Source organism: Melanaphis sacchari, unplaced genomic scaffold (genome assembly GCF_002803265.2).
Source record: "Melanaphis sacchari strain LSU unplaced genomic scaffold, SCAv2.0 Contig43_pilon_pilon, whole genome shotgun sequence".
Lineage (NCBI taxonomy): Eukaryota > Metazoa > Arthropoda > Insecta > Hemiptera > Aphididae > Melanaphis > Melanaphis sacchari.
The window spans coordinates 1,159,771-1,186,544 of NW_020271284.1; the positions used below are offsets into that span (position 1 = coordinate 1,159,771).

The 26,774-nt window shown below is 24.6% G+C and overlaps 4 protein-coding genes across 5 annotated transcripts in view; 3 read left to right on the plus strand and 1 right to left on the minus strand.

The window, feature by feature from the left end:
* Positions 1 to 26,774, minus strand: part of LOC112597705 (neurobeachin-like protein 1) — a 109,791-nt gene that overhangs the window by 67,770 nt on the left and 15,247 nt on the right. For both annotated transcript variants that reach the window (XM_025343874.1, XM_025343873.1), the window contains 2 exons: positions 11,678 to 11,827; positions 11,074 to 11,231 (listed from right to left, as the gene is read on the minus strand). In XM_025343874.1, coding sequence (XP_025199659.1) covers positions 11,074 to 11,231; positions 11,678 to 11,827 — 308 coding nt within the window. The remainder of the gene's footprint in view (positions 1 to 11,073; positions 11,232 to 11,677; positions 11,828 to 26,774) is intronic.
* Positions 971 to 4,377, plus strand: LOC112597707. Its single transcript, XM_025343877.1, has 2 exons — positions 971 to 1,117; positions 3,448 to 4,377. Exons 1-2 carry the CDS (start codon positions 1,055 to 1,057, stop codon positions 4,276 to 4,278), a joined length of 894 nt encoding a protein of 297 aa, XP_025199662.1. The 5' UTR covers positions 971 to 1,054; the 3' UTR covers positions 4,279 to 4,377.
* LOC112597715 (cuticle protein 21-like) lies at positions 8,665 to 9,671 on the plus strand. The gene is made up of 2 exons (XM_025343883.1): positions 8,665 to 8,783; positions 8,900 to 9,671. The coding sequence occupies exons 1-2, from the start codon at positions 8,778 to 8,780 to the stop codon at positions 9,599 to 9,601; spliced, it is 708 nt and encodes a 235-aa protein (XP_025199668.1). The 5' UTR covers positions 8,665 to 8,777; the 3' UTR covers positions 9,602 to 9,671.
* LOC112597706 (pro-resilin-like) overlaps positions 16,924 to 26,774 on the plus strand; it is a 12,123-nt gene continuing 2,272 nt past the window's right edge. The window contains exon 1 of the mRNA XM_025343875.1: positions 16,924 to 17,148. The gene's annotated coding sequence lies outside the window, so the exon portion shown is untranslated. The remainder of the gene's footprint in view (positions 17,149 to 26,774) is intronic.

Genomic DNA, 26,774 nt, shown 5'->3' on the forward strand with positions numbered 1-26,774 from the left:
TCTCACTAGTGGTTATTAAAGTGAGAAAGCAGTACTTTCCCCGCAGAAATTCTATGTTGGTTATCTCGATTGAGACTGTACCAATAACTAATATATTTTTCTACTGTTAAACAATATAACTTCAAACATAGTATACAGATTATTTACTGACCTTCATCAAAAACAAACATAACAACGACTTGAGAAAATAGCTACATGCAAACAGAGTCTTCGTTCTTAGTATGAACAAATAAATGTGAAATGTTATGAATATTATGATTAACATTTTAAAAATAAAATAAAAATCAAAGTTAAACTTTAATTTTTTAAGTTCTAAACATCACTATACGTTGAGTATTAAATAACAAAGCAAATAAAAATTGAATCATATAAAAAGTGACATTTTTTACGGACAATTAAGGACATACCAATATAATACATTAAATAAGAAAAAAAATTCATAAATACAAACATATTGGTTTTGAAAATAAATTTAAAAATCAATATGTTGTCTATATATTATAATATATAATTATGATATGATAAAATACTAATATTGTCAAATATAATATTTTTAAATGTACCTTAATTGATTAACAAATTATTTCACTAATTAATGTACTATCTATAAATTTGCATTTATTAAATAAACCAAGAAAAAATGTCCTTATTATTATTTATATCCCTAATTATTTTTATTCTTTCAAGAATGTAATTTTATTCTTTTAATTCTTATACTAAGATTAAAAAAAAAAAGGATATTCATTAAAAATATTCATTTTATGAAATTCATTTTATCAATACAGTTTCAATTAAATGTTTATAAATTATGGGTTAACGGTAAAATTTTTATAAAATATAATACGAATCGTTCTGCTAATTTGATACGGAAACCCCTTCTGAAGCATATAACTCTAAAAGAAATATATAATTGAGCTCTCAACATTTCTCGAATATTTGAGTATCGAACTCTGGTATAAAATACACACTATATAAACCATTAAACTCAAACATACACACATACATTGATACTTACATACATGCAGACACACATAAAAAGTATTTATTTTCGTAGATGCAAAGAAATGTTTCTTTAACAAGATTTTTAAGAATTACTTGGATCATGATGGAACCCTGGGTAAGTTTAAGTTAAATACATGTTTTATTATTTTAGCAGTTAATAATAATATTACAATATACTATAGCCAAAGGAAATTTATCAACTAAAATTATTCGAATATTATATGATTTTATCGAAATTCCTACAAAAATTAGTTCACAAATACCCCACGAAAAATTAATGATTTAATTATTATTCTATTTTAATTTTTAATTAAAATAGAATAAAAAGTTACGCGAAAATGGTAAAAACTATTATTATACTTCATATGGAATGTTCTGAATAATAATTTTATTTATTCGTGTAACTGAATCCAAATTTTTTTCTAGCTTAAAATTATATTGTTTAATTAATTTTTTTGAGTAGCTGTAATTTAATAAAGTTATACTAAAATATATTAAAATGAAAACATGCAGAGACAAAGGTATATTTTGATCACAAATTATAATTAAGAATAAATAAAACTTATCTCATGAAAAATAATTGTTTTATCCATTTTTATGTAACAAATAGTTTTTCAAAATAAAATAAACTTTTATATTAATTTAAAAATTTTACGATTCTGACTAACAACATAATACAAATGATGTAGGTAATATATATAAAATAGTAATAGCATATCACAAATTCTTGGATACTAAATATAATTCTAGTACCATGAATCGTGTTTTTTTTTTTAGTAAATACTTACTTTTTTTCTTCATAAAACTTCATTTTAAAAGGGAAAAACTACAAAACCGTTACTTCCTCTACATCAATCAAACTATATAATACAATTTATGAAAACAAAAATCAATGATTCTTTCTACATACAACATGCTTGATGAAATAATATCAACTACGAATTTATAGGATAAACAAATTATGAAAAATTTACAATTATTTAAACTATAAAATCAATAATGTCTAATGACTATATTTATATGAGAAATTTTAACGTTTAATTAATTTTTAAATAAAATGTTTAGGAAAATTTAACATGAAATTTAAGAATAAATATTGGTAGAAAATAAATTAATAATCCATATTCTGCATTTTCATATAGATCCTTCTAAATTTAACAAAAAAAGTATGGTTTTTATTTTTATTTTTCAACTGAATTTTAAGTAAGATTTACAAGATAATATTTAAATTAAATTTACAACGTAAGATAATCATAAGGTATTTTTAATGTGAAAATTAACTATAAATTAATTTTTTATACTAAACATTGCTATTTAAAATCATTAACAAAAATAATGGAAAAATTAATTTATAATATTAAATTGTACAAAACATAATTTAGATTAGAATAGTAAGCAGCTTATCGTATCTGCAATGTGTATTAAAATCAATATAATCTACTAGATTAGTAATTAATTACTATGTTAAACAGTTGGACGGAAAAATCACCGAAATTATCTTAAATTTACAGCTGTAGACTTAAAACAACAAAAAATTATATGCATATATGATATGAAATAAACTACTGTATATTTTTAAGTATATTAAATATATAACTTTTAATTAGTTTCATGAAAACAAGGGCTCTGCTATAGTTTTTATTATTTAAAACTAAGTTGATATTCAATATATATTAATCTCAATTTTAAAAACCTAAACCATCTACTGCAGTAGATAGTACAGAATTACAAGAACACATAGGTACACAATATAATATATTTAAAGATATATTTATTTATACATATTATAAAATATGTACATGGATTTATAACATAATATATACCATAGGTCAACGCAAGTACGTTAACTTATTATTAATTGACAACAGACACTGTCCGAACAACTTATAAATTCTAGACACGCGGTCTTGGAGACTTGTTATTGATTAAACTATGTATTAAATTCCTAAGAAACAGTGGCGAAATATGCAATTACTCGATTTCACGTCTGTTTTTATACACCAGTATTGTGCAAAAAAAAATAAAAATAATAATATATCAAACAAGATATTTCAATACAATCTGATTACCATTAATCACAAGTTTGGCCGTTTCCAATTGGTAATTTTTTATCAATTTCATTTTGTTAAATCAACCACAAACGACACTTCACTTAAATTGTTTTCAAGGACGTTACAAATAAATCGTCGGTAAAAATGCATTATACATTTATTTTCTTGCACCTACTCTGTTTTATATTGAATACACGAGCATTCCATTTTACTTAAAAGCATATAGTTCTAACGCATTTAATAATAAATCTATAAGAAGTATTAAAAGTGGAATACATTTTATCATTAAAATAATATATTTACGAAATTATCAATATAGTAAAAAATAGTTATATGTTTTTTAAAGCAAACAAAACGTTTTTTATTTAATTAATTTAATTTTATCTTTTAACAGATTTGGATTTTTTTTATCTCTTCCTTATTCTCTATGCTCGCGAAACATGCTTGTCAAGTTCCACCCAACTATAGTACCAAATCCTTAAACCCCATCATCTTACTACCAGCCTCGTCCGAAATATCGTACGAATCACTTCATTATCCAGTGCCCGTTGAACAGCAGTATCAAGTAATACCATTAGTAATAAACACGGGAAAAATACCTTTAATAAATCAAGCAATCCAAGCACCAATACAATACTTTGTACCTAAGAGTGAAAACCAACATACACCGATATACGAATCGGCACAATATTTACCGACTCGAGACGAACGTGTGCAACTACGTAACCCGGAAACAATATTAAATTCAAACGACCAGGAAATCAAAAATCGACTTACATATGATCGCAATAATTATTCACCTACTGCAACTGCTAAGTTTTACTCTACAACGCATGTCGATGGTCGACCGGCATCGCGAGGGTACAGTTACGGCTACAAAATAATCAACGGTCATGTTGACGGTTTAAATGACCAACATAATGTACCGAGAATAACTGACGATGGCAGATCGGCTAGCTATCATTTATCAAAATCAGAGGAAACAGATAAAGTGTTCGAGCACAAAATAGAGCCAAATTCTAAATTACAAGATGCGAACAACAAACGAAAAACAGATAAATTTGAATCACAGAATAACGGACCAGACAATACAACCAGAACTTTTAAACCGATAGTTGTTAAGACAGAGTTAAATGCAACAGAAACTGAATTGAAAAAATATTACAAGAAGGTAAAAAATTCGGAAACACCAATCAATAAAGTGACCAATAAAAATGGAAATTGACAACAATCCTGCGCAGCAATCCTATGGTGAAACTATCAGCTAAATAAGATATGGTGGTGGAATAATGGAAACCATACAAAAGAATTAAATATTTTAATATAAAATAACTACAATAAATACATTAATCTTATTTTAATATTTTTAATATTTTCTTCTTAATATTATTATAATTAATAAAAATATTTAAAATAAATATCATCGAAAGAATCGTATATATTGTACAAATATTATATAGTGTTCTCAAACAATAATATACGTACATGAAACACATTTGAGTGTAATCTTACGTAATTCAGTATTAGTTACATTTATTTTATATTTAAATATATTTTTAAGTATTTTTGTAATTTAATAAGAAAATTAATGAATGGTATCATATATATGTTGATAACCTTATATTTGTGAAAACTTTAGTGTGAATTTAATATATACCTATAATATTATAGGTTATGGATATTGACAATAAATCTATATTATAATTTACATAGTTTTTGCTTACAAGTTATAACTAGAGCTAGGATTTTAATGACCTAAAAATACACCAAGCACTAAAAAAACAATGCAAAAATGATCTAAAAACCCTAAAAAAAAGAACTTAAAAATGACCAAAAAATGTACTTAGTTGAACGAAAAAAATTTAATTTTGAAATAATAATAATTATTATTAATTATTAATTATTATTTATTCATTTTATATTACATAAAATAGGTAAAAATTTGTTTTACGAAGTAAATTATACAAATTAATTCAAATTTGAATTGATAATTAATTATATTACTTTTTCAATATCAATGGACTGGAGTAGGTAATTGAGATAACCTATACAACACATTTAAAAAGTTTAAAATAAACAAAAATTATTTTAAATAAAAATATTAACGTAATATTTATAAAAAATGACCTTAAAAATGCAATAGAAAAAATTTAACACAAAAAATGCAAAATAAAAATTACACATTGTAAATTGTTACACAACGAAATAAATTTGATGTTGGTGAAAACTGTATAGCACCTAAGGAAAAAAATATCAAGTCATCAAAATTCTAGCTCTAATTATAACAAATACTATATCATATTATGATTACTTCTCTCGATATTATGTATATTTAACATAACTTAGTACTTATACCATAAAATATATACCTACTTATTAAATACTTTCTTCTTTTTATGTCATATAATTAATATTTTTTGATAATTTCTAAATCAATATCATCAAAAAATTAATTATATACATACATGGTACCAATTGTAATGAAATATATTAAAATAATAGTAATAAATTATTAGAATTATTTTATAATAAACGTGAAAAATATTGTATAATATGATTATATCAGATGATTTATAAAGATAAATTTAGAAAAAATATAATATAGGTACGTAAAAATTATGTGATGGTGAAAGAGAAATTGAATTATTATAATAACTTAATAATTTAATTTGTTAATTAAATTTTATAATTATACGGAAAAAAACACAAATTAAAGCTTAGGCGTACTTTAATATGATATTTAAAAAATATGAAGTACCTATATAATGAATAATAAATTATTTAAACTACAAAGTTATAGAAGTATATAGTAATATATTTAACGTTGAAAGAACTGATAGTAGGTATTACGTGACTGTATTTTTAATTCAATGAATAGATAGAAATAAATTTTAAATGAATGTATAATTTATATTGTTTACTGTATAGTAATAAAATGCAAATAAAAATACACACATTGTAATACTATTACAGTCTATAATACAATTATATACTATTCCCGTCGTGTTCATTAATAAATTATTATTTTTTTATTGTTTTTAATAATAGTTGGCGGTTTTTAAGGGAAAAATACATGATACACATTTCTGAATTGTTCAAGTATCACAATAATAACTTTATAAGAATTTAATATATTATATAGTATATAATGAATATTTAAAACAATTTCATTTTAATACATATATTTAAAAAGTAGTTCAACTTTTTTCAAACTAAATACAATGGAATGAAATCCTAATATCAAATCAAAACAAAACTGCATTCAACACATATGTACACTTAGTAATATACTATCAATCGATAAAATAAACAGTCAGACTTGTTTAATTTGAAGTTGAAAAGACCGACACAAAAGTTCGAGTAACTAAAGAATTCGAATAATCCAAAAACTCAAAAACAAAATTTCAAATTCATTTTTTATTTAAAACAGTACTATTATTTACTTTATATTTATTATATTTTTGTATGTATAAATATATTATATAGTATAATTTTAAAAATGTATAAAAAAAATTATTTCATTAAATTTTATTTAAAGTTTCAAGAAGTTCATCATTAACCTCTGCAGGATTGTTTCAATAAATCGTCTTGATTCGTTATAATATATCTGTACTTGTGGAATCGTGGGAATAATGGAAGATTCAGTACAAATAATAAATGTACATACATGGGAAAATATCAACGTTTTATAATTTTATCACTAAAATTGAAACTTTAAGTTATTCATGAAAATATTTGATTACATAATTGAGTAACATAATTTTTTTGCATTTTTCGGTAGGGAAAAAGTTCGAGATATCGACGATTTTGAGTTAAACCCATGCTCGACTGTATATATTTTATAAAATTTAAAATAAATTGTTAACATAAAATATTAATAAAAAATATTAGAATCAAACACTTTGTTAACAAATATTAAAATTGAAAAATCATAATACATATATCGCAGCTTAGAGTATAGAGAAAGACTTCTACCACAAATTGGCGGATTACAGATAATTTTTAAATGGAATAATTATTATATTTTTAAAAATAATTGTAAATATAAATTAAATGAAAACAAAGCTTTGTAAAATTAAATAATTATGAATATTATGTGATTATTTTATTTTAGTTTTACGAACAAAACTAAGCACTAAAAATTAATTATCTAAAAAAAATGTTTAAACTATTAGCAGTACTTTAATATTTAAAACATTTTTAAACGAAACTAGTTTTAAATGTTTTGATTAAAATATTTAAAATACAGGTATAATTAATATAAAATTATATGTTACGGTAAAATTACGAATACCTGAAAAACTGCATAACAGTAAATTACACGTTTTTGCCAATCTTGGTAATTTTAATATATAGATTAATTGAATAATTTGGTCAAATTCCAAATGATTACTGTACTTTAGTCAAATGAGAAATGGGAAACCAATAATAATAAAATAAGCTATTTTTAAAGTCTGCAATTTTAAAAATATTCCAAAACAAAATGATTTAAGTAAAATTAGTGTTTAAAAATTCTATTACATATTTAATTTTAACTTAATTTAATTATAATTATAAATTTCTTTAAAAAAAAAAAAAAGTAAAATATTTATTATTTAGAAATAATATTTAATTAAAAATATATATTTACTTCAATTATGTATTACAAGATGCATTAACTAAATTTTTTAATTGCATCATAAAATAAAACAAGTGATAATAAAATATAAAATAAATTAAGTCAAATAATTTTTCTTTGTGGGGATGAGGGTTAAGGAATACTATAAAAATATACCAATTGTATATTTACTTTGTATATGAGTGGATATAAACTGCTCAATGTTCATGTCAATGGGATGTTAATATTTTTTGTTCAAGATCATATTATTATTATTATTGTTTTGTGATTTTTAAATAGTATATTTGTATTCTAAATTGTAAATGTTTCTATTATTCTCAATGATATAGTCTTATAAATAATATTCTTATACACAAGGAGCCTACAAAATATTATTTTACGTTTTTTAACTTCCCATTTAGAAAAATACAAATACATTAATCCGCGGCCTAAACTCATATCAGGTATGCAATATGCGCCATAAAAACGTCCTCGGTAAATGCGTGTCGGGCCATCTTTCACGTACGCGTTCTAATATTCAGAAATTACTCCACGATAAACAATTAATTTAAGCTTGCCAATATAATTATCATGAAAATATATTGAAAATATTTTGTTATTAACCAAATACATATTTATTAAAAAATATCTTTAATTTGATAATATTTTCATATATCTAAATGATTGGTTTTTTTATCAATTAACTTTAAAATATAATAATGTAAATAAGATAAATAATTATATGACAATATAACTCATATATTTTGGCCGAGTACATAAAAGGGTCAATTTCTATTTGTACATTTGGCTCGAAAACAAAATTCACTTAATGATCTATTTCATTGCAAAATCCAAACTATGAAGATGCATCATGGTCATTTGAGACATGAATATAATTTAATTCTAATCACGGCACCAGAATTGAATATTATCATGCTCATCGATATGAATTATATTTGTCTACACGTACGAGATGTCCTTAAAATTGGTGGGGTACGAGGGCCTTTTAAACAATATATAAATGGGAATCGATCAAGATTGAATCATATCACAATCAATCGCTCAAAACAGTACTACTATTACCAGTACAAGAAGTATTCAATTCACAGACTCAAAACTTCTTCAAAATGAAGGTAAGTGAAACATACAATTAGCAAGCAAACGAATAAATCGATTATTTTACGTTCAAATAAAGTCAATTCTGATTGACGGGAAAAAATAAATATAATACTACTCAAAAATGTTTCAGGTATTCATCATTCTGCCTTTAGTAGCCGCTATGGTTTCAGCTGCCGAAGTTGTCATAACCGATGTACCCGCGACCTATGTAGCATCTTCGTTCACGTCACATGGACCCGTGCCTTGGGCTTATCTACAACCATTCTACCAATCAGCGCCGTTAGTGGCGTACACGGCATACGCAGCACCGGCAGCCAAAGTCGTCGCCACTGCTCCGGCCAAAGTTGTCGCCACTGCCCCAGCCAAAATCGTAACACCCGCCAAAACCGTTCCCGTTGCCGTAGCCCCCGCTAAACTTGTCGCACCAGCTGTACCAGTCACCAAAGTCGTACAAGTCGTACCAGCTCAATTTCAGCCCGATCCATCATATACATTTGCATACCAGGTACAGGATCAGATAACCGGCGATTCTAAGAGCCAACAGGAAACCCGCCAAGGAGACGTCGTCAAAGGACAATACAGTCTAATCGAACCCGATGGTACAAGGAGAACCGTAGACTACACAGCTGATCCGACAAACGGATTCAACGCATACGTACAGAAATCTGATGTCCAACAAGCGGTGTTCGTACCATCGGTATCGACAGACGATGTAGAAACTATCAAAGTAGACACTATTGAAGTTGAACCAGTCAGGTATGCGCCCACAGGCTCAAAACCGTTGAAGAATACGCTAGCTGTGCCCGAAACCAAAACCAAAACCGGTTATTGATAAAAACTTAATACAAATGTATATCTTGGCAAAAATTCCGATTTAATTTATAACGCAGAATAAAAATAATTCTGTTATATTATTCATTACATATTTATACATATTATATTTATTTATTTAAATTATAAGCTGTAAAACAAAACCCAAATAAAGTTAATTTATATTATTTATAAATATTCTTGTTTTGAAATTATTAAAACCAAAGCTTTTTTACAACTTTATCAAATGTCTAATTTAAAAAATGAGAGAGATGAATACCATGACTGATTCACTCAACACATCACAGGTAATTAGTACCGCCGTTACAACTTATACACATTAAGTTAATAAGTACACTATAAAATGAAATTGCTAATCACATAATTGAATTTTATTGGATACTAACAAAAAATGTAATACAAAAGAAATTTATCTCCAACCCAATTCTAAAGATGCAAATTTATCACATGTTATTAAGTCTATAAAACTCTAAAACCATCTACAAGGCACATACCTAACCAGAATCAATCAATTTTTATGTTCAAATAAATCTCTATAAAAACCTACTCACAATATTTTATCAATAAAAAGTTTATCAAATATAATATAACATAACAACTAAACAAATTATAAATACAATTTACTCTACTTTTAAATAAATATAAAACTAATTCACCTAGTTTATACGCAAGTATTTTTTTTTTTTTTTTTTTTTTTTAACTAGATGATCCATCGATATACGCCATAATATTAAGAGCGGAAGTACTCGAATACTACCAGTAGGTGTCTTGTACAGTTACATTCCGCAATAGTTAAGCCACCATTTGTTCATTAAAAAACCGTCAGAAGTGTATTAGATTAAATACGAAAACAATGTATGAATTACACACGAGAGTAATATTTGTTATAAATATATAAGTAGTCGCCATATTATAAAACTATTGTCATTCATAAAAAATCACACTGAATTTATTATGTCGGCAGATACACATACAACACTTTTATCACTTGAATATTAATTTCTAAATAATAAATAACAAATCCTAAAGAAAAATGTTGTAGATAAACTATAATTATATCATACAATAGAACAATAGATAATCATGGTTTTTAACACACGAACTTAAAATCGAAATAATTATCTGATTAAACTATTAAAACATTTATTTATCACGTAATATATTATTTTAAACATTAAGGTAGGTAGTAACTATTATTTTTTACTTTTAATTTTTAATTTTTAATTAGAATATAGTCAAATTTTGAAGTGATGTAGTTAATACCGACTATGTAGGTAACTTTTAAAAACAGTGATATATTTTTTTTTTTTTTTTTTTAATATTTAGTTCGCGCTATAATATAATGATATACCAACATAATATATATATATATATATTGATGTTATTCTTAAAATCATATCAACTTGATCATACATAAAATGTCAAAGAAACATATTTTAATTTTCCAGTAAAAAAAAAAAAAAAAATACTAACCTTGACTTCCAGGGTCCTCTATCTCCACACAGGTATCCCTTAATCTGTCTCCACTTAGCACGAACCAATAATCGTTGAGCTTTTTTCTGATTTTCCATTAAATATATTCTTGATTCTTCTTCTTCTTTTTTAATCTTATAAGGTTCTAATATCAACGCCTAAAAAATAACAAAACGATTAAAAATAATTTCAGTGTTTCTGATAAGATTAAATGAAAGTGCGTTTAATGACTGTAACAAAATGCACACCGTTTTAAAGATAAGCGAAGCTATATATTTATTAATAACTGAACAGCAAAATATTCATACGCTTAATATTTTGCTAATTAGATTAATACTCAAAAATAGAAAGTGAGCAACGATAATAATTTTATAGTATGTAATAGGTACTTCCTAAAGTTAAACAGAAACCGCGAGTCACTAAATCTATTCGCCAAGCAAAATTACTTATAGAAATCTTAAGTATACTATGAGATCTTACGTAATAAAATTATAATAGTCTCTATATAATGAATAAAACCCACTTGTAAAATAATTTAATTTAAAAAAAAAAAGGCGTATACCTACCTACTGCGCATATTAAATAACGTAGTTTTATTAGGTACCTGAAACGATTTTCGACTTTCGGCTACAAGTCTGCTCCTAGTGTCCAATGCGTTCTTGTACGATTCATAGCATTCAGCCCAAAACGTATTCATGGACTCGGTAATCTCGGCATTCATAGAACGTCGATAATCGTTACAAAGGTCTGATACCTGGGCAAAAATAAAATACCGATTCGTCATAAAGATCACATCAATCATAATCCGACGACTGTCGTACTTTCCATTTTAAAGGTGTGACAAGACAACATTCTATGAATATTACCCATTGTGATTAGAATTTAAATCACATCTTCCGGGGGTCAGAGGTAAACATGCAATTATTTAATGTGTCAGTGTTATGACGAACAGTGAATTTCTCTATATACCATAGAATAAGGGTGTCAGTGAATGGAACAAGACAATGCTAATTCGGGACTGGTGAAACTGTACAGTATATTTATATGTATTCGCACACATGTTAAGTTCTTCAAAAACAACTCAACCTAATTCAATTAATTATTTATAATTGGACGTTATAAACTACTTGATGACAGTTAGTCGCTAATTAGAATTAAAGTAGATATTACGAGTCGCGTTTATTAAGAAAAATGAAAAAATTATAAAAAAGAAAACCTATGATAGTGGGATTAGTATTTATTATAGGAAGGCATCCATCCACCAAGTTTCTTCATGACTCCAACCCAAGTTAAACATAGCGTATAGCTTTCTATTCATTTGTGTCCACTTGCTACACCCGAATAAAAATTGGACTTGGGTCGTGCCATCCAAAAAAACAATGATTTCACTTTCCGGAACCTCTCGTGACCTCTTCATCGATAATGATGGCTAGACACCGTGAGAAACACTTCGTTATATTATTGTAATGATTATTCGCTGCCGCCACTGCTAATGGTGTATTTTTCCAGTGAAAGGAATAATCATCACACATTTCAATATCATATTATACTATTATTATACTTAATTATTACGTGAATCTGCTACCCGCTACAACTGTCCCTCCTTCACGCCCAACCGTATAATACTAATCTCAACGATAGTCGATTGTCTAGTAAAATTCCGTACTTTGCATAATATTTTGACCACGCCAAATGTAATTATGTTAGAAGTCTAGATATTTTTTTTTTGTCTATAGAAAATTCGTCAAAGATGACTTTGCCTATTTGCCGTATTACACACATACATAATAATGTTTGTACGAAGGTATATCATACCGTACACATTGGAATACTTTCGCTAGAATTACATGTTACATCGGAACAATAGGATTGAAATAAACGAAACGAATATCATTCTTAAAGAAGAATATTATTCGTATGGAAAAACGATTGGACAATGGTATTTGGAACAATATTCTTATTGAAAAAATGTACAAAAATATTACATTCATATAGAATACAGAAGAGAGCGTTGTAATATCAACAAAATATGTTTATTATTGTATAGGTAAAAAAAATCGTTATTAAACTATACAGGTAGTTACTTATATAGAGTTATTATTTTAAAATTATTATCTAAACAATTTTTTTTTAGGAAGCATGAGTATATTTTTATTTTTTATAAATTCAGTGCGTATGTTTTACGACAAAAAGATTGACTACAGTTACAAGCTTAGAATATCCAACAAAAACAATACGTCTTGAGAAGTCTTAAATCTGTATCCTTTTTAAACAGATAATTTTTAAACGATGTAAAAAAGTTAAAGTTATTATTTTTTTATTTATACACAAATTATATGATTAGGTATATATTTTCATATAATCTGTAAATCAGGGTTGGAACGTATAATACAGTACAATATAAAACACGTATTATACGTACGTACAAAACGTATAAAACGTACAGTATAAAGCAACTTAGTTTTAAACGTTTTATACTGTATAAAAGTTTTTTTTTTTTTGCTGCATTGAACACTTATTATCAATTTATAACTGTATATAATAATAAATAATAATAATTATCAATTGATAATAAATTTGATATTGATAAGTGGTAATTAAAGGCATTATTATATATATTATTTTAACAAAAAAGACATTTGTGATAATTTTTCATATTAATGAAAAAATATATATGTTTTTGTTACGATTTTAAACTTATAATTACAAAAAAAGAAATTAGTCTTATTTTTAATTTTATTCTAAATTTAAGGAAATTTAGTATATTATAGTCGTTATTTAGTTTTATACGCGTATATTACCAACCCTGCTGTAAATATACGATACACCCGTATACAGCTTGGGTCCGTATAGAGATTTTTAAACACTCATCGTAAATTTAAAAAATTGTAGTTATAGTTTTTATTTTTCGTCAAGAACATACAAATGTCTTACAGGACTTCAAATTCATTAGATTTTATAGGTTTTATTTTGACAAATTTAAATCTTGGTATACGCAGCAAACAAGTAAATCTCTTTTTTTTTTTTTTTACTGAGAAAATATCAACTTCCCAAGTTAAAAAAAAATAAACTGAGAAATAGTTAATTGAATATTCCATATTATTTACTCGAGTAATGCATATACAATTTGTTTACATTAAGCATACCCTAAAATACACTGTTTTGATAGATAAAATTAATTCAATAATCTCAGAATCTTAAAACAAATAATTCTTAGTAGTTCCTCTCTCTTGCAAATATTATCTTAGATTTTAAGCCTCATACTTATTTTTTTAAAGATCTATGTCTAAATAAACTCTTAAAATATAATATTAACTTATTTTTTATGTAAATTGTAATAATACACCATAAAAAAAAAAAAAAAATACAATAGAAGTAAAATTAAGAAAAATTATAAAGGGTGGCCCATCTCATTTAGCTAGACAATGATCGATTAATAACAAATTGTTCATACGTTCAATATTATGTAAATAATAACCAGCATTAAAAATTTTGTTACTTCGCGATTTTTCAGCTAAAGAAATCAAGTTATCACTAAAATTCACTGAAAAAAAATATTTGTTAAAATTAAATAATTCTACGCTGAAATATTGAGTGTTTTCAGTTATTGTGTAAACACCATGAACATGGTGAAGTATATTTATAAATTGTTGCATATCTCCATTGCAAAACAACAAATTTTTTTTAATTGAAAAAAATACTTGCAATAGTAAAATCAATAGATATTACTTATTACACTTCGTAACAAATTTAAAACTGAAAAATTTACATTTCGAAAACAAAAATATTGATTTATTATATATTTATACTGACAAAATAAATTTTAAAAACATCAATAAATATATCACAATAGAAAGAAAAGGAAAAACTTTGAGTAACTGAAGTAGGGTTAAAGGTTTTATGCGCATACATAGAGGTCAAAATAATTTATTTTAATTTCAGAGAGAACGTTTAAAATTGATAAATATTTTAGAGAGGAAAATTGACGTTCATATTTACTACGATTCTTAAAGGATCCTAGCTCACATTTTAGAAATTTTAGAGATGCATGTACATAATTCATCATTTTTTTCGGCATTTTGAAAAATTGCGATAACGGTTCTAATTTATACTTTATAAAAAAAACTTAAATTTTATCAGGTTTTTATTGAATACAAGGCAGTTTTTTGAAATATAATTTATGATATTTTAAGAACATTTATATAACTCATGTGTATATGATGTGTTTATACGAGTAAGCATAATATTTGATAAACAATTATATAGCAAGTTATATTTAACTTAGTAAATTTTTCCAGGACACTCAAACATAAGTTTTACCCCAGGCACTATTTTCATTAATCAAACCCTAGGAAAATATAAATAATATAATTTTCTATATTTACTAGGTATTTTTATTCAAAAAAAAAAAAAAAAAAAACAGAATTTTTAACTAATAAATATAATTTAATAGTCAATACTATAGAAACTAAAAAAACTCACCTAAATATATATTTTTATGACAATATAAAAAGTTGTGTAATGCAAATTATGCAATTATACAAATATTTAATTACATTGAAAGCTGAATAAGAATATAAGTAGGTACTAAACACCTAATAAATTATTTTGGTAGACACAACTTTGTCATTCATTTATCGACAAAAACTTTAAGTATTATAATGTATTGGTAATAAATCTAATTCATTTAATGTAATTTTATCAGCGTACATTATTATCATAAAAAAATATATCATAGAACAAAATAGTCTTAAAATTATTAAACACAAACATAAATTAACTTCTTGTTGTAGAAATATTTAATGATACCGTTAATAATTTGAATTGCGCGGTCAAAGGGTTGCGCTATCATAATTAGTAGAGTGGAAATACTGATTAAATTGTTAAAACCCGAAGGTTACTATTATACTTAACTTTTTTTAAATTCTATTTAAAACAACTTTTGAGAAATAAGAACTTTATATTACATTTTTACGTTTTTTGACGGATAAATTTTTTTTTTTTTTTATCAACATTTATAGAATATTAAAAATTGTATTGATACCTCATCAAAATCTAAATACTACGTGTAGAAATCGCTAATACAAATATATGATGAAAATTCCAACTATCTACAATTATTCATTTTAGAATTACAACAAAATCCTTTTATCGTACTTGAATATTTCGTTTTTTTTCCGATTATTTGCAAATGGGATTATTTTCACTGTTTTAGTTTTATGATTATGTTAGTTACATCCAATTAAATACCAGACATCAAGTTGATTATTGAAACATTATTTCAACTTTAAACGACAATCAGTGATGACAGATATAAAAAATAAAAATAAAAACACACAACATTATAGAACCAATACATTCATCACTCCAATTAAAGTCTTAAAAATATTAAAATACTGTTACTGAAATACTTTACAATACTGATAATTATTGTTAGCAAAAACACGTTTTCTGGAATTTATTTAATAATATTTAGGAGATTTTTTCGTAAGAAACTGGTCTATCACTGACGTTACACAGTTAGTCACCATCATGCAAAACAATCTTAATTACGCACCTCGCGGCTTTCTTTTGACGCGATGAAAGTTTCGTACCACCGTGGACAGTAATAGATTGAGGAACTCGAAACGGCCTCACGCGCTCGTATTATTATATTATTCACGGTCAGCTACATATCAATTACAAACGAGGTAGAGTAAGAGAGAGAGAAAGAGAGGTACACAAAAAATAAAAATAAAATGTTCAGTGGGTTTATGGGATTACGACTATCGTGGTATTTTTCACGGAGTGTAAGTGGGAAAGTAAGTTCCGGGTGCTACGCTGCAGAACGTTGGCGAGAGAAGAAGACGTCCGCCGAGACAACTCGACGAACCAGCAGTGGGTTTCAAGACGTCGCTCTACATCGACAATTCGCGACTAGTGCGCGCTAAGTGTTAACAACCGTGTACCCGCGGTAAAGATCACCATCGTTATCGGTTATACATTACCAGCTAAAATAACTATCGACAGTGTTGTTTTTTTTTACTTTTTCATTTATGCATTGAAATTATTGGACATTTAGTGAAGTCTATACAGTTATTTTTTTTTTTTCTTAATCGGATTATTACCTATTCTAGGTTAGAACAAACAACAACATGATGGCTAAACGGATTGCTCAAACAGTAAGTTATTTGATAACCAACTAAAATGAATACATAACTAAACAATTATTCATCAATATAAACCACGGATGATTTTAAAATAATAGTTTATGACTAACACTGAAGCACTTAATTTTATACAAATTATACATGAGAAATAATTGGTAAATAATACTTATCTTCATTCCAAATAATATTTGAATGTTTGTGTTTATTAATAAAGCTATAGGATTAATAATAACGAAGTAATAGTTTAAAAATGGAAAAATTATTCATACAAATGGAGTTTAAGCATCTCTCACTACACATCACACCATTACTACCTAACTACATAAACTTTAAAAATAATATGAAATTTCAAGATATAAATAAATATAACGATTTTATGGACTTTTTTTATTGATATTCAAATATATAGCGATCTCCGATTAAATAAATTCGAATGCATTTTATTTATATATTATAAAACAAAAACCAAAAATTTAGATAATTTTAAATGTTTTTAAAAGATATAAAAGTATACTTTTTTACAAATTTCCTTCCTGGAAATTTTAAAATACCTACATGTAATTCTAACATTTAATATTGCTCTTATGTTCATACAATTTTCAAAAAAATGTAATACTTTTAAATAAGATCCATGAATATTTTTACTGTTAAAATAATTCTCCTAAATATCAATATTAATATATTGCATCAACATCAACTTTTAACTTCCATACACAGGCTTAACTGAAAATTCACCGAACATTATTCAGTGTTAAATAATAAATACTTTATTTAATATGTTTTATAAGTTTGAATAAAAATTAATAAAAAGTTGCAAAAATAAATAGATTTAATACATAATCATAATAAATTAAATTTTTATAAATCTTATAAAAATTAAATATACTTTTAAAATGTAATTAACCTTTTATAAATGTTCCAAATCATTTAAACTCAAACTTATAAATGAATAAGTACACGATTAACTTAGGTTATGGCTTGTGGATATGTATTTTGCCTACTTAATTTGCATATAATAATAAAGAAAAAATACTTGATTGATCCATCAAATTTTCGAGGAAAATAGATAGAACTAGCCATCGGTTAATATTTTTATATATTTTATAAAGAAAAATTATTAAATAATAAATGAATAAAATAAAAGTACGAAATCGTTCTTAACTGTCTATGAGTTCATTGACACTCACCACCACTTCTGAAAGTAAAGATTAAGTATTTATCAAAACAATATTGGTAATTGATACTTGAACCTATAAGGAAAATTTGGAAGAAGTCTGAAGCTAGATCTCTAAATTCAATATACCTCATTCCACTCCCTTATTTAAAAAAATCTATGTCAATAACATAGTCTCAACAATTGTACTTATTACTTAAATGGTCAAATATTCAAAATAAAATACAAAGAATTAAATAATTTTAAGTTTTAGAGAAAAAAAAAAAAATTAAATTATAAATTATACAGTTTCTTATAATATTCACGTTATTGAATTTATAAACGTTAAAATATTGACAACTATAACAAATATTTAATACTTTATAATTTATAAATTTATAAATAGGTTTACTTAATTCGATTTTTAGCCTAAGTGTTATGTAAAATTAATTTTAATGTTAATTACCAACTAAAAATAAATACTTGCATCATTATTTTTTTTTATTTTTTTTTTAATGGATTTTTCAAAATATAATTTATGGTTTTTCTAAAATGTTCTCTAATGCATTCATTTAATGTAGTATGTTAATACAATAATGTAATAAATATAAAATTATTAAAAGAACAATAGTTTAACATTTTAGTTTTCCTATACTTAAGTTAAATATCTATTCATTAAACACTTAACTTTTAATTGAATAAATTAATAATACAAAGATAGCATATAAATTAATATAAAAAATCATAAATATGTATAATGGGCAATTATTTTATAGCCAATATTGTATTATTAATCTCAAAAACATATATTTTTGATCAAATAAACAATATTTATTTATAAACCATTGATTACTTTAATTTAATACTAAAAATGAATGAACAAATAATTAAAAGACGTAATAACCATATTCAAAAGTAACCACTAAAATAGAAATTAACTTTAAAAATCCATATAAACAAAAGCACATAAATCACACGGAGGTAAGACATTCATTTTCACTTTTCTTAGATGACAAAAGAGAAGATCCCTCCCCCTTCTTTATTTTACAAGTAAATTTAATATCTTATATACTTTCACGGTTTTCCGCGAAGATTTCATTAGTGATAATTCACTAATGCATTATTAATATTAAAAGCGAGAGGTTTTAGAATAATCTAGTTCCATGTACTGAAATACTAACTAATTATCATTGCACGAGATATAGTCTTTAAGCTATTCATTAATTAATCATAATGTTCACATAAACTATAAACTTATATAATATACATCTAATAGTATGTTAATACAAAAATTTAAGAAAATGCATTCATAAAAATACTGTCATTGATGAAAGATTTGGAATAATCAATTGGTTAAAATTAAAATAGTATTTACATCAAATCATCAATTTAATTGTTTGTTGTTATTTTATTTAGGATTTTGGACCCAATGTTGAATATTTTAAAAATCAATATTTGTATCTATGATGTATACTTATCAAAATATTAATGACCAAAAAAAAAACAGATTAACTATTTTTTAATTACTATTTAATAAGCAGTAATAAATCTATATATATTTGTATATATGTATAGCACAACATTAATAACCCATATAACACATTTCTAAAATGAATTTCATATCATACTATTTACTTATACTGAAACATATTAAATATAATATTTAAAGACTTTAAAATTTCTGTAAACAAAATCTAAATGTATAATATACAACTGTAATATTAAATACATATATAATACATAGTATTTAAAAATATATATAATTTACATATAGCAGATAACACATAATAATATTAAGTAAATAATAATAAATAACGGTACAATACTTCTAAGACATTCGTCAAGGTTATACATTTATACCATAGGGCTTTTTCACTTCACAATCACTACACTCACCAGCCACCATATATTTTGCCAACTCCTATATTATAATGTTTTATCTAAAATATTTTTTTAATTTTAATATTCAAATAGTCATAAGAGTAATTTAATTTTTTAATTATTACTATTTTTATTTTTTGTGTTTGCCTCATAATATTATAATACACTTAAAATAATTTTTTAGTTATTTTTATTATTATTATTATTATTATTATTATTATTATTATTATTATTATTATATTGTATACATTTTAAAACAAAAATTATAAAATAACAAATTCCAAAAAGTTTAAAAATTGTAAATTTGGCACTAGTTTTTCAATTTTTTTACTATTATGTCATAAGCTTATATAGGATAATGTCTATCTACCGTGAATTTTAAATTAATAATAAATCATTTCATGCGAAATGAAGTTCTATACTATAAATAGTTTATAGACTAAATATAAATATGATATAATAGAAATCTACATGTTTATAAAAATGTTTTTTCAAGTACAAAGAGTGAATGAAAATAAATGAATAATGTATTTAATTGAACAAATACGGCAGTTGAGTAACTTTATATTGAAAATAAAAAATATATACCTTTATACTGAAATAAAATACTGAAAATTCAATTAAAACTAAGAGCACCTTTTTATAGCGAATCTAAAAAATAAAATACCTACTACCAATTATTATTTAATGAAAATAAAATAATTTAAAATGTAAAAAGTTAATTTTTAAAGGGGAAAAAAATTAAAATAAGTAAAAAACCCATTTAATCATTTTGTAAATTATAACACACGTCGAAATAAATGATCATTTAAAAGTCTCTAGAATGTAAGACATTTAAAAAGATTATAGAATTTATACAAATATCAATCAGTTTCTCAATTCACGAGTCTCCCGCGTAAGTCATGTATGTAATCAATTTTAATAAAAAATATTAAGAAATTTATAAAATAATTTCTTAGAAATATCATTTATAGATATCTTTAATATATTTGAAATGGGCAGCCATTTGAATTTTCAAAGCAATTTGTTTAAATAAAAAAGTAATATCAAGTTAGAATGTACAGTTTATAATCTAAAATAAATTAACGTGATCTATTTATATTCATATATGAAAAATATAACAATTTAAAATTTTTATACAGTTATAAAATGCATACAATTTTAACTATTTGTAAAAGATTTGTAATAATATTTTCAAATTAAACTTTATTTTTTAATTTATTTAAGTTTAAATTTTACTGGATGGACATTAAAAATAACTTTACTCTCCTAGAATTAAAAATTAAGCAAAAAATGTATTTCTTAAATTGTATACTTGCTTATTATATTAACCCCGACGATTTGCTATTGTAAATTATAAATTTGGTGAAAAAATATAGCCCAGTATTTATATTGATTCAATATAGGTAGCAAGTAAGTAAATACCTCACTCATAATTTACATGTTTAAAACAGAATAAGGAATCGAATTTATTAAATAAGTAGGTACGAAAACATAATAAAGTTATGCAATATTAACAAAGCCAGATAAAATATTTATAACGTAATTAGTACACCCAATGATTTAAATCACATTTTACATTTCTTATTATATTTTAACTTTCTTATATACATTACACGATCAGTGATTACTGTATTAAAAAGTTATAACTCCAAAATGTTTTATTCAACCGAATATAATAGAATAGGTAGTCGTCCATCAACGCTATTTTAATACTGTTCTATAAAAATGAATAACAATGATTTCCAGTGAAAGTATAATTCTATTTTTCACATATGTCAATTAATATCATTTGTATAGTATTTGAAATGTAATTTGTTTGTCTTTTCAAAGATGACCTGTCTTACTTAACTTGGAACACGTATTGAAATTTGAAATAACATAATAAAGTGAAAACAATAGTACCAACAAGCATTATAAATATAATTATAAATTTTCAATTAGATGATAATCAAAAACATTATATTGTGTTTAAATATAAAAATCTTCAAACTGTTTCGTTTTACTAACGAATTTTTAAGTTTGTTTTATAATGCATAGCTGTTTATAGTAGTATCACAGTTATGGGTATAATTAAAGGTTTCAAATAACCTAATTTTCAATGTATAAACTAATGTTTAAAACCATTAATAGCTGTACTTATTTTGTATTCTATTTAATAATTAATTTAAATAATGTAACATTTAAAATTGCAATATAAACAAATAAACTAAATAGACAACATTTTACTCAATGATACTAATAAGATTTATTTGGAACTTTTGTTTTAGTATCTACAGAACATTATTTTTAATAGTTTCTACATTTAAAAATTATTTAAATTCAATTTCATCAATGGGGTTAATATTTTTAATCAAAATTAGAAAGAATAAAACAAGGGGTCATAAACATAGGTCGAAGAATCGGTGCCAGTAGATGAAGGTCAACATATCAACTAGAACTAGTGGTCAGAAATGTTGTCCTGAACATCCGGTATATCTACCTATAGTTGTATTTTGTAATATTCATAACGATGCCCCGATGGCCCGATCTCATTATTCTACTTTCATATGAACACATGTACACGAAACTAACAAATTATAAAAAATAAACATACGGGTATTATTTCAATTACAATGGGTTTCCACTTAACACGTGATTACCAATATATAAGACATTAAAATTGAATCGTACGTATTTTAAAATTTCTTTTATAAAACCGGGTACGTCTCATCTCGTGTACTGTGTATAAGTACCGTAAGTAATTGTACAAAATATACATACAACAAAATCTAAATATCTCTCAATATACAAACGTCATCTTATTGAGAAGTATAATCGTATATTCTATTAATTCGTCTATTAGACAACTTCAAATAATCAGGTAACTTAAGTCTTATTCGAGTGAAAAAAATGAAATTGTATGCAAATTTTAACTATACAAAAATATTATAGGATATACTAGAATGCAGAAAAAATTATGTGTCACACACATAAACAATTGATGAATTTAATCTGTTATCTAAGCGACATGACTTATCATAATACGTATTTTCGATTTGCCAAGTACCAAACACTTAAACAATTGACATTATTAAATGACAATACTAGATTAAGTAATGGGTGCTTGGTTTTTGGGCACTGCACAACCCGTTTTTAAAAAAATCAAAAAAAAAAAGAAGATATTTATTTATGTTCCTTGAACATCTATATTATATTAATACGCTTCATAAAAACTATTAATCTCAATAAACACAAATAACAGGATACAGACACCAGATTTTCAACACTAATTCTGTTTCGGTATAGAATTATTGAATAAATTATTATTATTATTACATTATGAACATTTAATTCGAACATTAAACCGTTACATTAAAAATTAAAACGAATGTGAGCGGAGCTCACTTGTTTTCAATAATTGTATAATTTATAAAAGACATTTAAAAAATATATAAACATACAAATAAATATATATATATATATTTTATTTTATTATAATATTTCTGAGGCCAAAAAACATAAATATATATGTAATATATATAAATACGATGAAATAATAACATTTAATGATATTTAAAATAATATTTTAGGTATAATAAATAATAATAAAAGACTCAATTAATAAATTATTTATGGATAATTAAAAGTATAGATTAATTAAAAAAACGCATAAGACAATAATAAAAGTTTAATTAAAATAATTAATTCGAATAAAATAATGACTGAGTATGACGAAACATGAAGGGGTATTTATATTATGATGCTTATAAGAATGAAATAATATTTTCAAAAAACATATAAATAAATTAATGGTAATAGGGATCTATGTGTGACCAGATAATAAAATTGTATGTCCAAGAACTATAAACCAAAGTTAAAAAATAAATTAAAAATTCAGTGCTATAAAATCAAAATAATTCGTCATTAAAAATTCTTAAATATCAATAAAACAAAAAAAAAAAATTTCGTTGAAAAAGATTTTCAAGTATTTATGTATAAAAGACAATATAATCCACTGGCTTTGATGTATAAACGATAATCGTAAGTATTCGCATTATAGTATATCAAGTTTTTTATTTTTTACATACAAAAAAACTATTAAGAAAATCTGAAACCTATTATTTCAAAATACCAACAATACAAATGTTTCATGAAACCACTGGAGCTTTTTTATCACTATAAATAAATAATATTATACACGAAAAATATAAAACATTAAACAATAATTTTAAAACCAATACTAAATCTCTATTATATCGCTACTTAGTTTAAATAAATAGTGTGGAATTAAAGTTGAATCTATCTTATTTTACACTTTATTAACAAAGTATATAAAAAATTGATACAAGATTACTAACTTCAAATTTAATCTATATTCATACATTCACTTTTCAATTATGTTCATTTCTAAAATGTTTTACATCTAAATTTGTCTAACAATTAATCAATACGTAGAGTAATCACTACTCTACGCTAGATCTATTTATGTTATATTATCCACATTATTTTTTTTTAATTTTACTTTAATAAAGCTACACTATAACCAAAAAATAAATAAAATATCTTCATATGCAAATTCATGAAAACGTATATTATTTTTATATTACTAAAATATATTCAACTTTATATACGCTAAAAAAAAAAATTACTGTATTCAGACAATGTATAAAAACGTATCTATGTACTTAATTTTATTTATACATTCATGTAAAGATTATTTACATTTTTTACCTAAGTAGGTACCTACCACTAGTAACGTGTAAAAACTTCTTTAAAATTATTAATTAAACATTTTAGAATTTTAGAAATTTCTACTAAATTTTACTATCCGTTAAATAGTTATTAATGATTTTTAATAATTAATTAACATATATTATGCATAATAATAAACATACCTTTAATTTTATTTCAATACTATTAAAATTTATATTAAAAAAAAAAATAATAATAAACAGCATAACCTCGATACATTGATGTTTCCTATACGTTTGCCCGTACATATACACTATATTATAGTTACAAAATGTGTAAATAACTTTACAAACAAATACCAATACATAATAAACAAAAAAGTATTGTACAGAAAAATTTATGAGCCACCAATAGTGATGTTATAAAGTTTAAAAGCAATAATAAATCATCAAATTTCAAAATATGTTTAAGCGCATCTAACTCGTTGTATTAGCTCTTAAGTGCTCAATACTAATAAAAATAATTTAAGATTTAGCATTTAAAATTTATTTAATGTACATTCAAAAGAAAAAAATTATGAATTATAAATAATAATGTATTTGTTTAATAATTAATGTATTTTAATAAACTTAACTAAAAATTATATTATAAAAATTTAAATATGAAAAGTCTTAAATTTTCCAAAGTAATAAAAAAAATTTTAATTTAATGAATAAAATATAAATTGTAGCTAATTATAGCTAGATAATTTTTTTTATAAAATAGATTATTGACTTATGACTTATGAATATTGTATTCTTATTTCTTATAAATATTATCTAAGCTTTAACTATTATTACTAGGATTTTTGCAATGAAAATTACTATACATAGCAACACATCTCACTTCTTTGACATTATAGTATTTTTAACCAGTATTTCTAACTGCATTCGTTTTAAATTAAATAAGTATTTGTTTTTGTTACAGATATTATTACTGACTACTTTAATAAGTTTCTATAACATAGTAAAAGCCGAAGAAAAGTCACTTGTTAGAATACGAAGAGAACCCCCTTCAAAGTATGGACCACCAAAGCCATCAAGACCCAGGCCTGTTTATGGGCCACCAAAATCTAATAGTTGGTCTAAACCAGTTTATGGTCCACCACCAAAACCTAAATATGGACCTCCGCCAAAATCGAAATACGGTCCACCAAAACCAAATTATGGACCTCCAAAACCCGTATACGGACCACCAAAACCCGTATACGGACCACCAAAACCCGTATACGGACCACCACCAAAGCCAAAATATGGACCTCCTAAACCAGTATATGGCCCTCCATCAAAACCAACGCAATCTTATGGACCACCATCAGGAGGAGGATTTAAACCTTCTACTTCATATGGAGCTCCGCCATCATCTTCATATGGAGCACCACCTTCATCATCATATGGGGCACCACCATCATCGTCATATGGGGCACCACCGTCATCATCATATGGAGCACCACCGTCGTCATCATATGGAGCACCACCATCATCATCATATGGAGCACCACCGTCATCATCATATGGAGCACCACCATCATCGTCATATGGAGCACCACCGTCATCTTCTTATGGAGCACCGTCGCAAAGTCAATCACCTTCATATGGATCATCTTCTTTAAAAGTTTTCCCTTCTTTAACATATGATGCTCCAATGCTACCTTCTTCTTATGGTGCACCACCTCCACCATCGTCATCATACGGTACACCACCACAACCATCTTCTTCATATGGTGCACCATCACAACCATCATCATCATACGGAGCGCCGTCACGACCGTCATCATCATACGGTGCACCACAACAACCATCATC

Bases quoted from the DNA above. Each gene is read 5' to 3' on its own strand.
- LOC112597707 (XM_025343877.1), top strand. From the start codon at position 1,055: ATGCAAAGAAATGTTTCTTTAACAAGATTTTTAAGAATTACTTGGATC. The intron at 1,118-3,447 runs GTAAGTTTAAGT...ATCTTTTAACAG, and splicing joins GGATCATGATGGAACCCTGG to ATTTGGATTTTTTTTATCTC.